The sequence below is a fragment of the Python bivittatus genome, unplaced genomic scaffold (genome assembly GCF_059951505.1).
Source record: "Python bivittatus isolate LINGU-HERP-01145 unplaced genomic scaffold, Pbiv_v1 ctg000350_np1212, whole genome shotgun sequence".
NCBI lineage: Eukaryota > Metazoa > Chordata > Lepidosauria > Squamata > Pythonidae > Python > Python bivittatus.
Window position 1 is genome coordinate 11,340,530 of NW_028277074.1, and position 21,668 is coordinate 11,362,197.

At 35.0% G+C, this 21,668-nt stretch overlaps 1 protein-coding gene across 9 annotated transcripts in view; it reads right to left on the reverse strand.

The window, feature by feature from the left end:
• ROBO2 (roundabout guidance receptor 2) overlaps positions 1–21,668 on the reverse strand; it is a 599,875-nt gene that overhangs the window by 61,612 nt on the left and 516,595 nt on the right. For 5 of the 9 annotated variants that reach the window (XM_088144588.1, XM_088144583.1, XM_088144581.1 and 2 more), the window contains 3 exons: positions 19,982–20,153; positions 7,157–7,339; positions 5,082–5,108 (listed from right to left, as the gene is read on the reverse strand). In XM_088144588.1, the coding sequence (XP_088000714.1) occupies positions 5,082–5,108; positions 7,157–7,339; positions 19,982–20,153 (382 nt within the window). The remainder of the gene's footprint in view (positions 1–5,081; positions 5,109–7,156; positions 7,340–19,981; positions 20,154–21,668) is intronic. The other 4 variants (XM_088144586.1, XM_088144585.1, XM_088144584.1 and 1 more) reach the window with 2 other exon arrangements.

Below are 21,668 nucleotides of genomic sequence, written 5' to 3' on the forward strand. Positions count from 1 at the left end.
TGCTCACACCTATTATTTGTAAACACCTTTTACACTTTTCATTCAGATTGATAGTATATACAGTCATAAAACACTTGCAGATTTCTTGAAAATGAAAGTATTAACAAATTCAGGACATGTAGATATTAATTTTCCTGTTTCAGTAAATATCTTCTGCATTTATAAAAATAAGACAGCTATATAATGCCTGTATTGTATTTTTCTATGTTCAGTAGCCAGAAAAGGAAACACCATGTTCTCTGTCAGTCCAACTGACTTTGAATAATAATTCTGTTCAGTAAAGATAATTTCATCTTGGCTGTGGGACAATTTTAATTCAACCCTTAGTAACTGTAATGACACATTGGGGATGTGGGGAGGGCAACAATTGGCAAGTGGTGTGGATATTGTTCTGCATTCCCAACTTAGTCCACAGGTCAGTGATTTCCTAGTGTGCTCCCATCAAAGTATAATCCAGGTGTGTCCCCAGTTAATTACTTCAGGATCTGCAAAGATACTGAATGCTCACACATAAGCATTTTGGAAAACTGGACATATGCCTGTGGTGTAATAGATGACATATTGAACTTTGGAGGCTAGAATTTTGATATAATGTCCATGTTTGATATAATGTCCATGAACAAATCATAAAACTTTTGTTTCCAATAAATCAACCATTTTCAGAAAATATAAGATGTGGTAATAAAATTATGTATTGTGTTATGGTTCTTGTAGTGTAAGACACCTTGTGTATTCTAAAATTGAAAAAATAGAAAACAAATCAATTTTTAAAAGTTAAATATATATATATACACACACACACACACACATATATACGTATACATATATATATATATATATATACACACACACACACATTTCACCCAACATAATACTATAAATCTGGATGTGATAGGACATTAAACTTCATTTCCATAAGTCCAAAACACAGAGCCTTCACTATGGACAATATCTTCTTGATGATAACCTGATCATTTATGATCCTTGTTTCTGTGTCATTGTCTTCTTTTTTTAAAAAAGTGGGAGGGAGAAAAATCTTATGATCTTATGGTCTTCAAGTGGTGCTCCAGATGTTTTGGAATTGCATCCAAGGTGCCAATTACTATTGGTACTATCTTTGCTTTCTTTTGACATAGTTGTTCTACTTCTATTTGTAGGTATTTGTATTTTGTGATTTTCTCCAGTTCTTTCTCTTCTCTTCTACTGTCTCCAGGTATTGCAATGTCCACTATCCAGACTTTTTGTCTTTCTTATCAACGGTTGTTAAGTCTGGGCTGTTGTGTGGCAGGTGCTTGTCTGTTTGAATTCTAAAGTCACAGAACACTTTAGCTTCTTCATTTTCTATTACTTTGTCTATTTTGTGGTCCCACCAGTTCTTGCTTGCAGGCAAATGGTATTTCTTGCAGATATTCCAATGCACCATTGTTGTTATTTTTGTCATGCCGTTGTTTGTAGTCAGTCTGTGGATCTTCTTGCAGCAGCTGACTAGGTGGTCCACTGTTTCTTCAGCTTCTTTGCAGAGGCGGTATTTGCTGTCTGTTGCTATCTTCTCAATTCTGGCTTTGTATGCATTTGTTCTTAAGGCTTGGTCTTGTGCAGCCAGAATTAACCCGTCTGTTTTTTTCTTCAACTTTCCTGCTCTTAGCCATTGCCAGGTCTTCTTGTTATCTTCTTTGCCTGCTAGTATTTTTGTGTACTGGCCATGTAATATTTTACCTTGCCATGTTTCTTTTCTATTCTTTATTTGGTCTTTCTTGTAAGTCAGTTTGGTCTCTTCAGTATTCAGTAAGTCCACATGGTATACTAGCTTCAGTGCATCTTCTTTACAATCCTTCAGATATTCTTCTCATGCCCTTTTTTCTTCTTCAACTATCTGGTGTACTTGCAACATTCCATGCCCATCTATGCTCCTTAGTAAATAGAGTCAATGGTGCTGTGTGGATGAAGGGCATGATTCACTGTCATTATTTTTCTGGTCTTCCTATCCAGGGCTTCTAGTTCTGCTTGAGTCCAGTCCATTATTCAAGCTGTGTATCTAATGACTAGAATTACCCAGGTGTTAATTGCCTTGATGGCATTTCCTCCACTGAGTTTGGACTTTAAGATCTTCTTCACTCTCATGATGTATTGAGTACTAACCTTCTTCTTGACTTCAATATGCTTGATGTTGTCAGCTTGAAGGATGCCCTGGTGTTTGTAGTGATCTTCTTTATCCAGACTTTTGATGTTATTTCCATAGGGCATCTTGATTCCTTCAGTTTTCACTATTTTTTTTTTCCCCTGTGGATGGTAAGGGTGGCACATTTGTCCAGTCCAAACTTCATTGCAATATCTTGGCTGTATATTCGAACAATGTTGAGCAGCAATTCTATTTCCGATGGTATTTTTCCATACAGCTTCAGATAGTCCATGTAAAGGAGGTGGGATAGCCTGGCAGATTTTTTTGATATTTGATAACCATGGCCTGACCTGTTTAGTATTGTTGACAGAGGAATCAATACAATGACAAACAGTAGTGATGAGAGTGAGTCTCCTTGAAAGATTCCTGTCTTGATGTTAACCTCTCCCAGTCTTTATCTATCTATCTATCTATCTATCTATCTATCTATCTATCTATCTATCTATCTATCTATCATAATCACACTGGATGTATCGGTAACTATGCTACTACTACTACTACTACTACTTCTATTATTATTATTTTAAGAACTAGGATTTAAACTGTGAGTTAGAATATTTGGGATGGGATCAAGTATCCAGTTTTCCTACTGAGATGTTTTCCGTTCTTGAAAATGTATTTATATTTAACTTTAAGGGTGACTCTTGCTTGGATACAGAATATTTCTACAATTAGAAAACTAATTCTAGATCTTGAAACTGTCCCAATGAATTAAACATGTGCTTTTGAACTATATTATTTCTTCTTGGTCAATTGAAATTTACAATCTTGAAGAAGTCCATTTTGCTAAACCTGGGTTTTTTGATAAATAGTACTGCAATGTCAAGTAATACTAGCCCATTTTTCCTGCTAGGTATGTTTCCAAATTATATTTCAATTTCTCCAAACAAGCAGCCAGAAATCCTTAATACAGACACTCAAGTGTTTTCATGGTTTATTGTGGATTATTACAGGGACCCATGTGGTTAAGATTTTTATGCTGGACATCTCTACATGCTGTGAGTCTTTGGATACTGTCAGTAAGCACTTGTGATCTCCTGCTGAGGCTTGCAAGAGACACAAGTAAAAGATATAAATGAGTTATCAAAGCTGAAAGAGAGAGAGAAAAAAAGAGAAAGAGATGGAGCTCTCAGAGACATCAGAAGAAACTCAAATGATAGGTACATTTAGAATAAAAGATTGGAAAAAGCTGTTATAAAAGGTAGTTTGATAAAAAGGACATAAACAAATGGCTTGAAGGACAATTATAAAATTAGTTTTTCTATACACAAATATCAAGTCTGTAACTGTTTATGTTATTGCCTTACTAAAATCTAGTTTGGTCTTCTGGTTAAGCCACCAGGCTAGAAAGCAGGAGACTGTGAGTTCTAGTCCTGCCTTAGGCATGAAAGCTGGCTGGGTGACTTTGGGCCAGTCACTCTCTCTCAGCCCAACTCACCTCACAGGGCTGTTGTTGTGGGGAAAATAGGAGGAGGAAGTAGTATAAGGTATGTTTGCTGCCTTGAGTTATTTATAAAAATAATAAAGGTGGGATAAAAAATCTTTTAAAAAATGGATTCAAAACAAGTGAAATAACTTATTCTGTGGCTTTGGTATTCATTTCCATGTAATGTAAATACCATTCTATATTTTTGTATAGATTTAACTAGTCAAGCCAGTCATTAAGCAATGTTCTCCAAATAGGGAAGAATTTTCAGAACCTTTAATTAGTTCAGAATGTGGCTGCAGGGTCTTGATGATCATATGCTCATTAATTCATGTTACATTAATCCAGCACTAGATTTATTGGTTATCAATTCAAAAGGTAATGATTAGATGAAGCCTTAAATACCATCCTGTTCATTCCTAAAATCACAAGAACATGAGGTTCTCTAACCCAAAGACTTTAGAAGCATATTTGTTTGAGAGAAAGTTCCACATGAGTCAGTTGTTGAAGACCTTGTTGGCAAGCTCTTATCAGCTGTGGTGGATTGTAACTGATGATTCTGTCTATCTGATTGTTTATATAAATTTGTAATGTTTTAAACTCATCCTGATACTTTAAAAAAATAAAAGCAAACTATAAACCTTTTGATGTGTATCTAATCATTTGTCTATTTTGGAACACTCACCTCAAATACTCTGAATTTATTTGGAATAGACATGGGTAAATATTATGAAACAAAAATATAATTATTGAGCTTAAAGATTACTTTAACTACACCTATTGTTTTCCATGACCATATATACCATGGATGAATTCTTTACAATCTACTATTTATGCCTCATTTATTTTTATTACCCTCAATTATGTGTTAGATTTGATAAAGAAATACCGAAGAAGTCAATTTTAGATCTGGTTTAACAATTTTTTTTTATTTGTATGAAAGAATTATTGAATTTTATAAATATATTTTATTACAATAGGTTGTGTATGAATGCATTACTGCCTGCCATGTGAATTTTATGGGTAGGTGTTAACTTTTGATTATATCTGCCATATACGTAAACTCAAAAGACAAAAAAAAAAAAAAATCTACAAAAAGCAGGAGACTATGATACAGATTTATTACCTCAAAATTTGCAAGTTAAGCCTGGAAATCCTTATGCTTGTACTCTGTACTGTTCTTTTTCTTCAAACAGTGCCCTTTAATTTATTTTTCAATAAATAATTAAGAAGATGATAAATTAAGAATGCTGAAAGAGTATGAGCATAGTTGTAAGGAAAATATATTAATTCTATAATATAGCATTCTTTTTAGAATCACTAGTATAATCAATACCACATTAGTGTGACTGATAAACAGAATGCTGATTCTTGCACATGAGTTTTTAAGTTTTTTATAATCTGAATGATTATAATTGATTCACTATATGCTATATTTGTATGTGCTGGGGGTAAGAGACAACTAATGGACAGTACCTGCAGGGGTGAAGGTGAAGGACTGAACTGCAAAACAAGAAAAGTAAATACATTGTGAGTTATAAAATCTCTTATGCAATGCCAACTACAGGGCAAGGGTGTCCTTCAAAAATGAATTTTCCATGAGACTTAAAATCAGGCTCAAGTTATAGCAATTCACCTTTAAGCATTAGCAGCAGCCCATGATAAAGGATTGACCATAAGTGCATGATTATTATTTTTTTTTGACATTTATATGAAATAGTTATATGGACATGCAAGCTGGCTGATAGATGCTATGATCTGCTTTCCAATGTAATTGTTTATGAATTTTCATTATCAAGCAAATGCAACATTTAACAATAAATATACACATGTGTACTATATGACACACGTTAACATGTTACAGAAATTAATACCATATACACAAATATTTGAAGATAAATAATATAGATGTTTTTTTTTTCCATAATTTTTTTGTGCTGACTAATAGTATGTGGTTGCCAGCAAGGAATTAAATTTTCTGCATGGTTTAAGTGATATTTATTCTGCACACATATTTTGCATATATGGTAAATCTACAGATTGTTAGATGTTACAAGATTATTTATAGAAACATGCTGTTTTACATAACAGAGACGTCAAACAATTAAATAATGAGGCTTGAGAATGTACGTATTTAGCACATCTGATGTTTCTGAAAGTCTGCATAAAGGACTGAATCTATTACTCCCCTCTTAAATATGTAAAAAAAAAAAAAGTTGTGTAATCATTTTAGGTGATGAAACAAAACAACCTGTGGTGCCATTGATCTTAATGATATAATTTTTGAACAGAATTTAGTTGTTTCCTTAAAAATAGAGAATGTTGAAAGTGTCCATAGGTATATGCATAATAAGAAAAAGGAAAAAATAAAAATGTGCAAACCAAACATTTTTTTTTAATTATAACCATAAGTGTTCACTGTATGTAATCAATAAGAAAACAGTAAGATTCTAAAATGTGATCTGAGCAGCACACAGCCAGAATTTGATTGAACTGCCAATAGAACATGAATGTTTTTTTTTTTATTCTAAAAATAATATAGCTAAATTTTACAGAAATTCACAGCTTTCTTATTTAGCTGCAATGGAATATGCAATATTAGCATTTCTGCTTCATACCAGTCTTAATCCAGAAGGCAGCATGAGGAATATTAAAGGTCCTTTTGCTTTATTGTTGATTTCAATTCAGTTGTGAACTAAGTTGATCAAGTTGATAACCACAGGGCCTTTTTACAAAAAAGTGTTTTAATGTAAATCAGATTTCTAAGGCACACATTTTGGACATTTTTTACATTACTTTCAGACCATGGAAACAAAACTTTATGTGATCCAAAATAATAGAATAAAAAATAAAAGGAGATTCCAAAATTCATCCTTATATATTTCTGTTTCTTTCATGAATAGAAAAATATGACATGCATTCACTTGGAATGCCTCCAGTGTTTTAAACTGTTCTGTTTAGTCAAAGATAAATAGAATGCTTATTTACAATGTATCCAGTATTATCAAACAAAGTCATTAAATCTTTAACTCAGCTATAATTTGTTTATTTAATTGCTTAGTGAACAGCAAATTAGGACAATGTTGTACACAGGATTTGAATGTTCTGATTCCCTTTCATCCATTTATGGTGAAAGTAAGATCACATAATTAAGACATATTGGCCATCTCAGTTAATTTGGTCATGACTGCATGATTTAAAGTAAAGATGATATAAGGACTTGATTTTTAGTAATCTGAGCTTATTGATGCCATTTTATTTATATACCTCCTTCTTCACTTTTGCAAATAAACAGCTGAATTTCTGTTTCTCTGAGTAGAAATGTGCATCTAAAATTCTTGGGTTTCTTGTATCAGATGTACTTATTATGTGAATATTGAACAGCTTTCTGATAGCAATGATGAAATGTGATACAGAGCAGCGCACTTAAAGCCTTTCATATTCTTGTTCTTTCACAGCATAATAAGCAAAGATTTAATCCACTCAATTTATTCTGTGAACTAGATATATTATTGCTGAATATTTATTTTAAACACAATTCTTGTTCTTACCTGCATAATTGCTAAGGCCCTTTCTCTTCTTTCTGCGCCAATAGAGCCAGATACTGAAACCCATGAGTATTACCCAGCATGCACCACCAATTCCAGCGATAAAGGCAGGTTGTTTGACAACATCTGTAATTTGTTCTGTTATGCTATTGTTGTTTTCAGTGATGATGACTTCATTACGGCCTCCTGGATAAAGTAATAATAACAACAACAACAAAACAACAACAGCAATAATAATAATGAAATAATAGAAAACGAAGAAGCTAAAGTGTCCTGGGACTTTTGAATTCAAACAGACAAGCACCTGCCACATAACACCCCAGACTTAACAACTGTTAATAAGAAAGAGAAAAAAGTCTGGATAGTGGACATTGCAATACCTGGAGAAGCAGAATAGAAGAGAAAGAACTGGAGAAAATGACAAAATATAAAGACCTGCAAATAGAAATAGAATGACTGTGGCAAAAGAAAGCAAAGATAGTACCAATAGTAACGGGTGCCTTGGGTGCAATTCCAAAACATCTGAAGCACCACTTGAAGACCATCAGCACTGGCAAAATCACCATCAGTCAATTGCAAAAGGCAGCTTTACTAGGAACAGCTTACATCCTTTAACACCATCAAACAACAACATTTGCCTGTCACAGGTCCTTGGGAAGGACTCAATAGATGGATAAAAATGCCAAATCCAGTCTAAACATCTGGCTGACTGTGAGACCAACAATAAGTGCAAAAGGCAGCTTTACTTGAAACAGCTTACATCCTGCAACGATAACGTTAATATTATTAAACAATATCTGCCTATCCCAGATCCTTAGGAAGGACTTGATAGGTAGACAAAAATGCCAAATGCAATCTAAACATAGGGCTGACTGTGCAGCCAATCAGCAGCAGCAGCAGCAGCAGCAGCACATTTATGCCACAACAGGTATGACAAGATAAATATTATTAAAAGTCTAACAATGCTCTACAACAGAATAGTCCACAGCTGATTCTTAAAAAATAGCTTTAACTGGCGGTTGGAAGGGGCCCAAAGTCTAAAGAGCCCTATTAAAGCAGCAATAGCCCTGTAGAATCCTGCATTCAGTGTCACACAGTGGCCAACTGAATGCATTTGGGAAGGTTACAAGCCAGGACTAGAAAGGAAAATCCATAGATCTGTAGTGTTTCTTAGCAACAAATATTGAAGCCAGAATGCCTTGATGCAGTCAATAGACTCTAACATTAATAGCTATTGATAAGCTGATCCTCCATCAACTTATCCATTCCCTTTTAAAATCATCCAGACAGTCAGCTTTAGCACAATTTCCACAGTTCAACTATGTGCTGTGTGAAAAAGCATTTCCTCCTATTGGTACCTAATCACATTTAAGTCCAATAGAATACTAAGTTCTAACATTGTGAAAGATGGAGTCAAACTTATTGTTTTCCACATTACCTACGGCATGCATTATTTCATAGCCCTCTATATGTCTCTTCCTTCATTCCAAACTAAAGATCCCCAATGGTCACTTTCCTGATCAGACATTGGTAGCTTAATTCCCATTAACTTATGTGTGATATGTGGATTTTTAGGGTTATTGTTCATGATCAATGCTAATTAACCAGCACAAAGAGAAAACTCCAGGCTTATGCTTCCATCCTAATTCTCATGGGGAAAGAAATATCTTTCTTTCAAGGTAATAAGAGAGGGAAGTAGAACCTTTATGACTAATATCAAGTCAAGAAAGCTAACATAGTGTGGAATTAAGGGGTTGACCTAAGACTGGAAAGCTGTGGTTCAAGTCCCATCTCAGCTGCTATTTTTTAGCTCAACTTACCTCATAGGATAGCTATTGTGGGCGAAAATTGGAAGAGGGAATTTTATGTATACAGTCTTGAATTTCTAGGGAAAAGGCAGGATATAAATCTAATGAATATTATAATCATTTTTCTTTTGTTCTGAGTAAGGGAACTGAAATGTGAAGACATATCCAATTCTATTACTCAATTAAAATTCCATTCTCAGATTGCAGTCCTTCATTGGTATTTTGGTTTATGGTTGTTTTAATTGCTTTTATACTCTCTTGTACTAAATTTCCCTGTTGCAACCTGTTATTTGACACAAGAATCTGCTAAAAATTGGGATGGGTTATAAATATTGTCAAATACATAAGAAGCTTCTATAGTATTTTCACAAAACCAAATTTTAGTGACTAAAACAGATACATTATTAAGGGAAAAAAAACCCAAATTGGTCCCAAATTAACAAAAACAGAGATAACAAACAATTTAATATACTATGTTTTCCTTCTGGAGATATATTTAAAGGTATTCATTCATAGAAATTACATATCAGTGAAATTCTTACTCAAATACAGTGCTAACTTTATTTTGCAATCTGTACACTTATGAAAAATAAAGATTACAAAGCCCTCTTATGAGTTCCCCATCAAGACAATACAGAATTTACTCCACGTATAAACCATAAACAGGAATAATCTTGGAATAAAGTGCTAAAGGGAAGGTATTAAAAAAGCCATTCTGTAGTAATGTAAATGCAGTCTGAATCTAACTTATCTACTATGAACAGAAAAGAGGTCATGTTTATGGAATGTTTCTGAACTGGGGGGGGGGGTGCTGCTCACAGTCACTCATGTCCTTGAAACCTCCAGACTGGACAACACGCTCTATATGGAGCTGCCCTTTAAGAGTATTTGGAAGCTTCAGCTGGTGCAGAATGCAGCAGCACAGGCAGTTAATGGTGTATTCAGTGCATGTGACACCACTGCTCCATGAGCTGCATTGGCTTCCAGTGTGCTTCCAGATGCGATTCAAGGTGCTGGTAGTCACCTTCCAAGCCTTTTGTACCCTGGGACCAGGTTACTTATGGAATTGCTTCTCCCTAGTTGTTTCTACCTATCCTACCCAATCTGGCAGGACGGGTATGCTCTAGGTACCATCAGCTAAGGAATAGGACCCAGAGGAACACCATTCCCTTTGATATCAGACTAGTCATGACTCTGTTGGCCTTCTGCAAGACCCTGAAAAATTGGTGTTGTGCCTAAGCCTGCGGCCCCAAGTATGTAACAGAACCCATCTCCTAGCTATATGGATGGCTGTTTTATGATACGCGGCTATGTGTTTTTGTTTTTATTTTTATGTTTTTGTATTTTACGTATTGTAGTCTATTCATTTTTATTGTAAGCTGCCTAGAGTCATGCATATGAGATGGGCAGTTATATAAATTGATATAATACTCCTAGTACTACTACTACTACTACTACTAAAGCTTTTCACTTTCCCCCCTTTCTCAGAAGCAATCTATGATATGAGAATAATGACGGTATTGTGTGCTTTCCAGGAACACAGCACCAAGGAATTTGCAGAAAAATGACTTTCTTTAAAATAAACAAACAAAAACCATTTTGGATCTAAGCCAGAGATGGTCAACCTATAACCCAGTCTCTGAACTCTACTTTGTACTCTCTGAAACTCTGTATGCTGTAGAAATTTTGTGGCAAACAAACACACAATAATGTTTTTTTTTTTGCTGATTATTGACAGGAATCAAAGTAAAATAGTGTAAAACCATTTCAGTAAAACTGGGCATTTAAAAGTTGTCCACCCCAGGTCAAACCAACATACCTACTGTAATCCCCCATATCTACTATTGTATGATATCTATGCATAGTTGGAATACCAACATCTCTCCCACCACATATTGATTCATTAGTTTTTTATGAAATAATGGGTAAAATCATGAATGAAAACAGAACATATAAAACTTCTATATTATTGTTACTGCATGCAAAATAAAATTTAAAAACAAATGATGCATCTAAACTATAATTTAGTAATATTATATAATAGTTTTTATAATGAATAACACAAGTAATATCTAGTGCGAAGTACACTTTCATTTATCTTGTTTTGGAAATCACAAAATCTCTAGAGATGATTAATTTCTTCCCATTTATTGGAAAAAAATGTTCATATAATGAACACCCAGTCTAAAAGTCATTAGTAAGTAAATTACTAAGTATATAGGCTCCATTTTGGTTAATAGGATTAATTTGCTGTTTGAATGGCTCAGCAAAATTAGGCTCCTTTCCAGTCTGCCACTGAATGTGGTCAATTTTGTAATCATTAAAATGTCTAATCCCCAAATAAGCTATTTCCTGTACAAATTAATCCTGAATCTTTTTTTGGGGGGGGGGAAGAGCCTAAATTTATCATTTTAAAGGTATGCAGTTTGCTTCCTTGATGATGAAATGAATATAATCTCGTAATTATTAAAATATATATGTATTCAAGGTATCAGATGCTTAAATTCCTTAAATAATTCAATTTATTATTGTTTTTTTCTTAATAAAAAAGGTTTTCCTTAATGAAATCTCTTTTCTCAAAAGCTAAGCTACAGAATATATGTGAAAGCAATGACCAAATTCCAAACAATTCAAATATTATATTGGTGTGCCTTGCTTTGGAAAACCATGTCCTTTTCAGAATTATTAAAATTGAAGTTCATTTTTTTCTTGGAATGAAGCCATGCCATGTCAGCATATTGGTTCCAGTCTTAGGTAAATAAAAATAATGCTGTTTGTTAAACTGGTTGCAAGTAACTAAAGGCTAGGTATTTCCAAATGCTACTCTTTCAGTGCTGGAGCAGAGAAAGAAAAGTACTTTCTATAAATGAGTAGTAGTAGCAGCATTTATTTTATTTTAGGAAAGTCTTCATCTTTATGTCTACATTTTTTAAACACATATTCTTACTTATCAAGTTTATTCAGGAAACGTAAATGAATTACAACTACTTAATTCAAGATGAGACTTCAACTGCTGTAAAGGAACTCCAACTTTGACATTATTTTACTGTACCGTACCACACCACACATTATACTATAATGGACCTTTAGATAATGTACTTCCTCTCTCTTTTTTCCCTAGAATAATATTGCTCTTTTCACCTTCCCAGTAGGACTGTTTTGCTAGTGTTCATGAACAATGGAAGTATAGTAAATTACAATATAGGCCAAAGTGATTTACAAGGAAGGGTGTGGAAAATAAGGACATTATTCTGTAATAGTAGTATTGCTGTTTGTTTGTTTTTCTCATTGTATCATAAGTATCTTTTGCATTGCTCTTTTGCACTTAATGTGTAGCATATAGCGGCACAATGCAGGAATTATAATTACTTTAAATTAAATATGTTGAAAAAAACACATCAGACCAGTAGACTATATAGAAATGTAGCCAGTGTCTGGTAAATTAAAAAAAAAAGAAGAAGAACTCTGATGGATTTAATGACAATTTGTAAAAATAAATCTTTTGATCATTGGAATAGTTGTTTAAAGAATATGAAATACATTCTTTAAATATTTTTTCTTATCAAGCTATTGGAAAACATTGTTGCTTTCCACTTTCTAACTCATACTTCAAAAACAAATATATTATGGTAAGCATTTTAACTGAAGACTCTTTGGCCAAATCCTACAAGTAAGACGTAAAAATTCCTTTTTAAATGGAAAATACTGGGTATGAATCTAAAGCAAGTATCACAGTAACTCATTGATTATCTTTCAGTAGCAGGTGGCTATATGTTCTGATGCTCTTTCCTCAGTAGTTTTCACAGACATGGAACCATATATCAGGTACTGGTTTATTTGCTGCTTTACAATGCTAAAGGGCAACTGGGAGATTTCCAAGTTTGAATTCTAAATAAACAATGTATCTTAAATTAAATGGTTTCAGCACTACCTAGATGCCATAGGCTTTCAAATAATTATTTACTACTGTAAATCCATTGAGCTGTTCCCAAACCTTTCAGTGATGCAACTAACTAACTCACCCTAGCATTTTACCGGTATGTGCTACACATTAAGTGCAAAAGAGCAATGTAAAAGATACATATGATGAGAAAAACAAACAAACAGCAATACTATTGCATGTGAGAGAAAAGAAAATTCTTGAACTTGAAGTGAATGGTGGAAGGAAAAAAAGAACTAATGCACAGCTGTTCACATTGCAGGAAATATTAAGTTCTTCTGATGGCTTGTTGAGTAGTGGCTATGTTTCAAAGTGATATTAATTTTATTTTTAATTAATCTTTTCAATTATTTTGACCTACATCTATGCTGGGCTTATGACAGAAATTTATGTTATTCCATTTGTGCAGGTTGCCTTATAAATGGTACCTTCTGCAAATACAGAATCCTTTGCTTTTAAATAGAAACTGGGCTAGATGGGTGGAGAACTCTCAAGGCAATTTGTAGAAGGCTCTAAAGTTTAGGACAAGCTCTTCCTTAGGAAGGATAGATTCCCAATTAGATCAATGTACTTTTAATTTAGTAGTCAGTAAGGTTGTTCTATTCTTTAGGGCCTTGCAGTTACATGCACAAAAGGAGTTATTCATTTAAATGGCAGAATAGCATATGCTTTGTGATTTAGAGGATGAAAATAAATGAATATGGATGCATATTTCCAATTAAGTTCAACAGAATTAATGTGTTCGGTTTTGGAGAAAAATACATTAATTAATTTAGTATTAGTTTTTGTTACGTTTAATCATAATCACAAGACACAGATATTTGTACATCTATGTATGTGTGAATGAATGAGAAAAAGTGAAGTATCACTATATTACTTCATATACTCCAGGTGTTTCTGAATCAGTACTGTCAGGTTAGCTAATTAGAATACAGATGAGGGATGTATCTGACCTGTAACGCTTCATTGTTTCTGCAGACTAAAATATAATGAAATATGTTTTCCTCCCTTTGGACAGTAATGAAGAACAAAACTAATTTGCTGGACCAAAAATTAATTAGACACATCAAGTTTTATTGTACTTATTATTGTGAAAATTTACAGCTGTTTATCATATTATTACACCAACAGCAGAAATCTTTGCACAATTATTATGGGGAGCAAAAGACCCTCATAAGGAAGCTATAAGCAGTATTCACATTGTATTTAGAGACAAGTTATTCTCACTTCTTTTCACTTTGATTGCTACTTTGAATAGACCTATTTTGTCCTGTTAAGAACACATTCTACTGTTTGTTGTGTTTGACATGTACTTTCGTAGTTTAATGCTTCTAATTGCTTCCAGATTAAGGTCCTACTGTTATTAATTTATTCATGGCATTCAATTGCTATCCATTTGTAACCTCCCATTTTTCCTGTCACATTTCTTCTGGAAAAAAGAAAAGGAAAGTTTTCCAGATTACCAGCCCTTCTATTTCCTAAGCCATGCCAATACTGGGTTGAAAGCATCTAAAATAGCTTACAGACTTCCCCAACCATACCTAGTGAAGGAATGCTGAAATGTTTGCATTATTTGCCAAATAGCCTGACTACTGTCCTTTATTCTTCTTCCTGAAAAGTGGTTGATGACATAGTGAGGACCCAAGGAGGTATGGAGAAACCAGAACTATACATGACTTTTACTGTGTCTGTGTTTCTTTGATGCATTCCTTTTTAAAATATACATATGTGTAACTTTCGTTTTTTCATACTCAGCAGAACACTACCATACATCATGACCGAAGGCTGAGCTGTGTATGCTAAAGACTTGAATTGTGTCTGGAGGCAGTAAGGAACTGGATGTGGACAACAAAATTCAGATTAAATTCTACCAAGAAGAAATAGTTGTTTGATAGTAAGATCCAGGAACATCTATACTGGTGGTTGTTCTTGATGGGATTGTGCTCTCCCCAAAAGAAATGGCCTGTTATCTGAAGATCCTTCTAGACAAACAGCAGGTGGAGGCTATGGCCAGAGGCTTTTGTCCTATTCTGTACCTTATGGCTGCACCTGGACTACATAGTTCTTGCAACAGTAACTTGTGCCCTCATCACCTTGTGCTTGGAATACTGCAGTATGCTATATATGGAGATGCCTCTGAAGATGCCTCAGAAGCTACAACTGCTACAGAATGGGACCGCCAGACTAATAATGGCAAACGTTGCTACAGTAACAGTTACACTTATTTTAAGATTACTGCGATGGCTGCCACTACGTTTCTCAGCCTATTTCAAAGTGCTGGTTATTATCTATAAAGCCCTATATTGGGATATATCTGAGATTGCCTTACAAAGCATGACACTGCTGTCATGACACAGCTGTCTTAGTTTGTCATTTAGTGGCCTGCTGAGATTTCATCTTTCAAGAGTGATGCAAGGGATGTGGATGAAATGTCAGGTTTTCTCAGTAATAGCCCCCTAAAGTTTGGAATATACTGCCTCCAGAAGTAGAGTTGGCCCTGTCTCTCCTCATGTTTAGAAAGGACCTGAAAACTGTTATTTGAATGAGTCTCTGGCTCACAGTGTGGTTCTGGGCACCAGATGGGATTTGGTTTTATTATTAGTTATTAGTTAATAAGTTATTGTTTCAAGAACTACATATTCCAACTACATGGTCCACCTACTGTTTATCTAGATGGATTTGTGCAAAGGCTCTCTTGGGCTACAGCTGTCACTTGCTTTTCTAGCTAAGAATCCAAGAAGAGTCCCAAACTGTCATCAGTTCTGCCTGGAGGTGTGCAGTTCCAAACTGGGAGCCCTAAACAAACAACTTGGTCTTTTTTGGGTTAGGCCAAAGCCTGTTCTTCTCCATCCATACTAACACAGCCTACAGACACTGTTATTTGAAGGATTACCTCTCCCCTATTATGTCTATATACCCCATCAGGTCCAGAAGGAGAGTTTGGATCCTGTTTATTGGGGAATGGCATTTGGCAGGGCCTAGGAAGAAAGCCTTTTCTCTCATAGTGCCTGCACTTTGGTACATCATCCCTCAAGAGATGAGATTAGCCTGAGTCTACTGGCCTTCTGTGAGTCTCTAAAAACATGGTTGTGTCACCAAGCCTGGAGATCTGGATGTGTGGCAGAGCCTGTGGGATGGTTGTGGTGATGGTTATGATGGCTTTTTTCCCTAGATGCAGATGTGTATTTATGTTGATATTGTTATTTTTAATTGTTGTTCGCCCCCCAGAGTCATGAGGTAAGATGGGCAGCCATATAAATTGAACAAAATAAAATAAAATAAAATACCTTGGGGGTATTACTTGGAAAGCCTAGGGTGGAGATGTATAAGTGGATATCATTAGGATACTACTGAAACCTGAACCCATGCTGATGGATGACTTCACCAAGTAGCTTCATGTGGATGTTAAATAGGACCAGAGATAGTACAGAACCAGAGATCTAGGGCTAGACTTCTCCCCAATTAAAAAAAAAAAAAACTGACCACCCTAAAGGAAGGAGAACTACTACAATACCATGTCCTCCACTCCTAGCCCTTGAAGACAGTCCAGAAGGATACCATATTTGATGATATCAAAGGCTACTGAGAGATGAAGGAGGGCCAGGATTGAAGAATCCTCATCCTTGCAGTCCTCCACAGGTCATCAACAAATGCAGTCAGTGCTTTCTTAGTACTGTATTATGCTCTGAATCCTGAAAAGGGTACAGATAATCTGGTTTGTCCAGTACCCCCTGAATCTGCAAATTGACCATATTCTCAACAACCTTCCCCAAAAAGGTAAAATTGGAGACCCAATTAAAATTGTGCAGTATCATTGGATACAAAGAGAGTTAATACCCCTAGAGCTTAAGCTCTTCAACAGACTCTCACAACCAGTTATTTGTGGAGCAGCACCTCTGAAAGCCACCAGATCTCTTGTATGATTATAGCTACTCCACCACTTTTTCTTGGGATTATGATTGCTGCCACATTCAAAAATTAGGTAGGCACATTTCCAAGAAGCCCCCCCCCCCCAATATCCAGCCAGGAATTAGTAATTTATGCCAGGTTAACCCTCTCATCCAGTATTGGATCATAGATGAGGAATGCCTTAAAACAGGATGACCTGGCATTCAAAAACAACAGCCCAAAGCCAGGATCACTGATAATCCAATGACCAGACATTGGAGCTAAGCACAGGGACTAAAAAATGGAACCTGTATAACACACTAAGACTGCTTCACTAAGAATGGCCCACTCCCTGTCCTTTAATCCCTCAGACATACTAGGCCTCCATTCACTGTCCTTCTTCCTCCAAAACAAACACCTCCAATTATTACCCCATTGCCAGAAACATCCCACTAGCTGGCTAACTGGTTCTTTGGGATGCTTTTGTCCAAGCACTCAGCATCCCTACTCCTATTAATATTCAATTGGCTCTTATACAAACTATGTAGATTGTGGTCTGTACAATCTAGCATACATCTGAATTTGTTTTGTATATTTTACCTTAAGCTGTTTTGTTTCTTCTTTCTTGATACAGTGCTGCTTAAAAGTTTATAACTCTTGAATTTTCAATATTTCTGCATAAATATGTCCTAAAATATTATTTGTTCTCCAGATAAGTCCTAAAACTAGATAAAGAGAACCCAGTTAAACAAATGAGCAAAAAATTATACTTGTTCATTTATTTATTGAGGAAAATAATCCAAAACTGCATATTTGTGTGTGGCAAAAATATGTGAATCTCTAGGATTATCAGTTCATGTGAAGGGAAAATTAGAGTGTTTCAATCAATGGAATGATAATCAGGTGTGAATGTGGAGATCCTGCTTTATTTAAAGAACAGAATTCTGGGTATTCACTATCAATGTCTGATCTTTACAACACAGGTATGTGGAAGTGTGTCATGGCTCAAGCAAAGGAGATTTCTGACGACCTCCCCCCCCCTCACAAAAAAAGGTTGCTGATGCTCATCAGGCTGGAAAAAGTTACAAAACCAGAGTTGGAACTCCACCAGCCCACTGTTAGGTAGATTGTGCAAATGGAGACAATTCAACACCATTGTCACCCTCCCCAGGAATGGTTGACCAACCAAGATCACACCAAAAGCAAGGTGTGTAATGCTCCAGGAAGTCTAAAAAAAAAACGCCTGGGTAACATCTAAGGAACTAAAGGCCTCTCTTGCATTGATGAATGTTAGAGTTCATGAGACCATCATCAGGAGAATACTGGACAACAATGATGTACATGGCACAGTTGCAGAAGAAAGCCACTACTTTCCAAAAAGAAAGTTGCTGCCCATCTACAATTTGCAAAAAAACATGTGGACAAGCCAGAAGGCTAACCGGAAGAATGTTCTGTGGGTAAATGAGATCAAAATAGAACTTTTTGGCTTGAATGAAAAGTATTATGTTTGGCGAAAGACACACACTACATTCCAAGATAAGAGGCAAATCCCATCTGTGAAACGTGGTGGCAGTATCATGGTTTGGGCCTGCTTTTCTGCCTCAGAACTAGAACAGTTTGCCATCATAGATGGAACTATTAATTCTGAATTGTACTAGCAAATTCTACAGGAAAATATTAGGGTATCTGTCCCTGAACTGAAGCTCAAGAGAAAGCTGGTCATGCAGCAAGACAACCCAAGACACCCAAGTCTTTAAGCCAAAGAATGGTTAAAGCAGAAGAAAGTTAATATTTTCAAATGGCCAAGTCAAAGTCCTGACCTTACTCCTATAGAAATGTTGTAGAAGGACATGAAGCAGGAATTTGTATAAGGAAGCCCACCAACATCCCTGAGTTGAAGCTGTTCTGTAAGGAGGAAAGGGCTAAAATGCCTCCAAACTGATGTGCAGGACTGATCAACAGTTATCAAAATGTTTAGTTGCAGTTATTGCTGACTGGGCGGGGGGGCATACCAGTTACTGAAAGCAAAGGGTCATATACTATTGCCACGCACAAATATGTAGCTTTGGATCATTTTGCTCAATAAATAAATGAACAACTATAATGCCTTTGATCCATTTGTTTAACTGGGCTCTCCATGTGTAGTTTTAGGAATTGCATGGATATCAGATCACATTTTGGGTAATAGTTATGCAGAAATACTGAAAATTCAAAGGGGTTCACAAACTTTAAGCTATAAAATGGTATATGGTTGAGAAGTTTCTAAGGCAAGCTTTTAGGCTTGCCGCAGGCCATGAAATTAATTCAGCATGGAACTGACTAATAATAATAATAAAAAAAATTAAAAGAAAGATGTGGTATTACAGGTTTTTCCCTTTACAGGTAGTCCTTGACTTATGAGCAGAATTGGGACCAGAACTTCCATCGCCAAGCAATGTGGTCATTAAGTGAATCATGCCCAATTTTACAACCTTTTTGCCATGGTCATTAAGTGAATCACACAGTCATTAAGCAAATCCAGCTTCCTCCATTGACTTTCTTGTCGGAAGCCAGCTGGGAAGGTCACAAATGGTGATCATGTGACCCTGGGACACTGCAACTGTTGTAAATACATGCTAGTTGCCAAGCACTCGAATTTTGATCACATGACCCCAGGGACACAGTGATGGTTGTAAGTACGAGGACCGGTCATAAGTCACTTTGTTCAGCACTGTTGTAACTTCGAATGGTCATTAAACAAATGTTCTTAAGTTGAGGACTACCTTTATTTGGATTCAAGGCTTCTTGTGTTTTGGCATAAAATAGAAGAGACCATCTGCTCAGAATAATTGATAAACAGTAAACCTCAAATGCTCAGATAACGTACTTTAAATGTGGCCGTGGGCACCAGTAGCATAAATAAGGAAATAATGTAGTAATCATAACAAGCAGAAGAGAAAGTTTTAGTTAGATGTCCTATAAGTCTATGAAACTGAAGTGAAAAATTCATAATGAAATGTTACTTTTACACAATAATTGATGTCTGAAATTTATTTTAGTAAAATAGACACTTCTCCGTTTTAGTTTTAGAAAAATTTCTAAAGAGAAATTAGACAGCACATAGCTGCTTCTTATATTTTCAGTTGAGGTTCATGGAAGGGATCGAGAAATGTAATAACATTAAACATAGTTGTAGCACAAGTATTCACTTACCAATTATTATAGGTTGTGGTTCACTTTTAACTCCAGTGCCAGCACTGGTACTTGCTGCAACTTCCACTCTGTACTGAATACCTGGATATAGGCCTCCAATAACTACAGATCGAATGGCTGCATCGACAGTCTTGTTGATATGAAATTTTGTTTCATTACCCAAGCACCATATCTGGAATACAGAGGTATTTGACAAAATATGACAAAATAACATTTAGCTTCTACCTGAGAAAAGAAAAATAATTTTGATCTGGATCTGGATTGTTTTCCCTCCCATTTAAACATTTAATGTGTATTGCAAAAGGGAATTTTTTTTTTTTGGAAATGTAAACTGCAGGTTGGAATCCATGGAGAGATGATTTGGTATCAAAACAGAACAAAACAAAACCCACAGGTATAAGACATGTCTTTACAGTAACATTTAGTTTCACCCTTAAAAAGATAAAATATCTTCACATAATATATTCTAAAATAATACTTATAGGATGGTGAAATATTGCATGCTGTGGACTCCTACATTTTATTACTAAAGTTTTTAACCCTTGATCCTATTATACATAGGTTATTAGGTTGAAAGGTGATACTTTTTTGTTTTACTATTTTATATGCTTATTCTATGTTAAAAAATACTGCTTAACCCCCCCCCCCGCAATTTAACCATTTCATCATATTGAAAGTGAAATATGCAAAAAAAAAAAAAAAAAAAACTTTTTTTTTAATTATGAAAGAATAATTGTGGGAGACAGTCCACAACAGCAAAATTAGTTTTTACTCCCGAAATCTAAGATTTCCACCAACAATAACAACAACACAATAGAACAACTGTACTGAGGTAATTTCTAATCTGGTTTTGGAGCTGAAGACACCTAGTTCTGTGGCTGCATTATGTGCTACTCTTTGTACATCATATTTAGCCCAGGACCCATTTAAGTCCTTGTACCTTAAAAAAAAAAGTGTAAAATTAATATTTGTTGCCTGATATTTCTATTCTTCAGTCTGTTTGCTTTGAACAAAAGAGAATCATTGTCTGTTAATGTTGTTCATTAATAAATACTGTCTTGAAAACTGACAATGCTTTTGATCATACACCTGTAGGTGGTCAGGTAATTAAGGGAAAATATCTAATTGTATGTTTTTTCAATGAACCAGTCACAATCAATTTGATTTCCAAGAAATTAGGACTCTGAAGAATTTTTCTTTGTTTTGCTTTGTTAAGTTATACTGAAGTTTGTAACTGGAAATAAAATAAAGAATTCATCTTCATAAAGCAGCATTAGAAGCTTCCTGAGCCCTAATAGATCTAAGTGATATTGTCAAACATGATAGACAAATATAATATTGTAGCAGTCTATGTTCTTTTCTCAGAGGAAATAAAAATGTGTTGGTTTAAGCATCTGTACAGATAAAGAATAGTTTTAAAGTGAAAGAGAGTGCTGAAAAAACACACGGCAATTCAGACTTCATTATGAAATAACAGTTGCTTTCTTATGGTGAATCAGGAGCCATCAATATGTTTAAGTTATATATTATTTTTGTCTTATATTATTGCATTATTACTACTGTATTTTACTGTATACATTTATTTACTTATGGTCCAGGACCAAGTCACATATTTTAAAAATATAGCACACCATTAATATATGCATAAATAACAGTACATACAGATATAAAAGGAAGAACCCTTTAA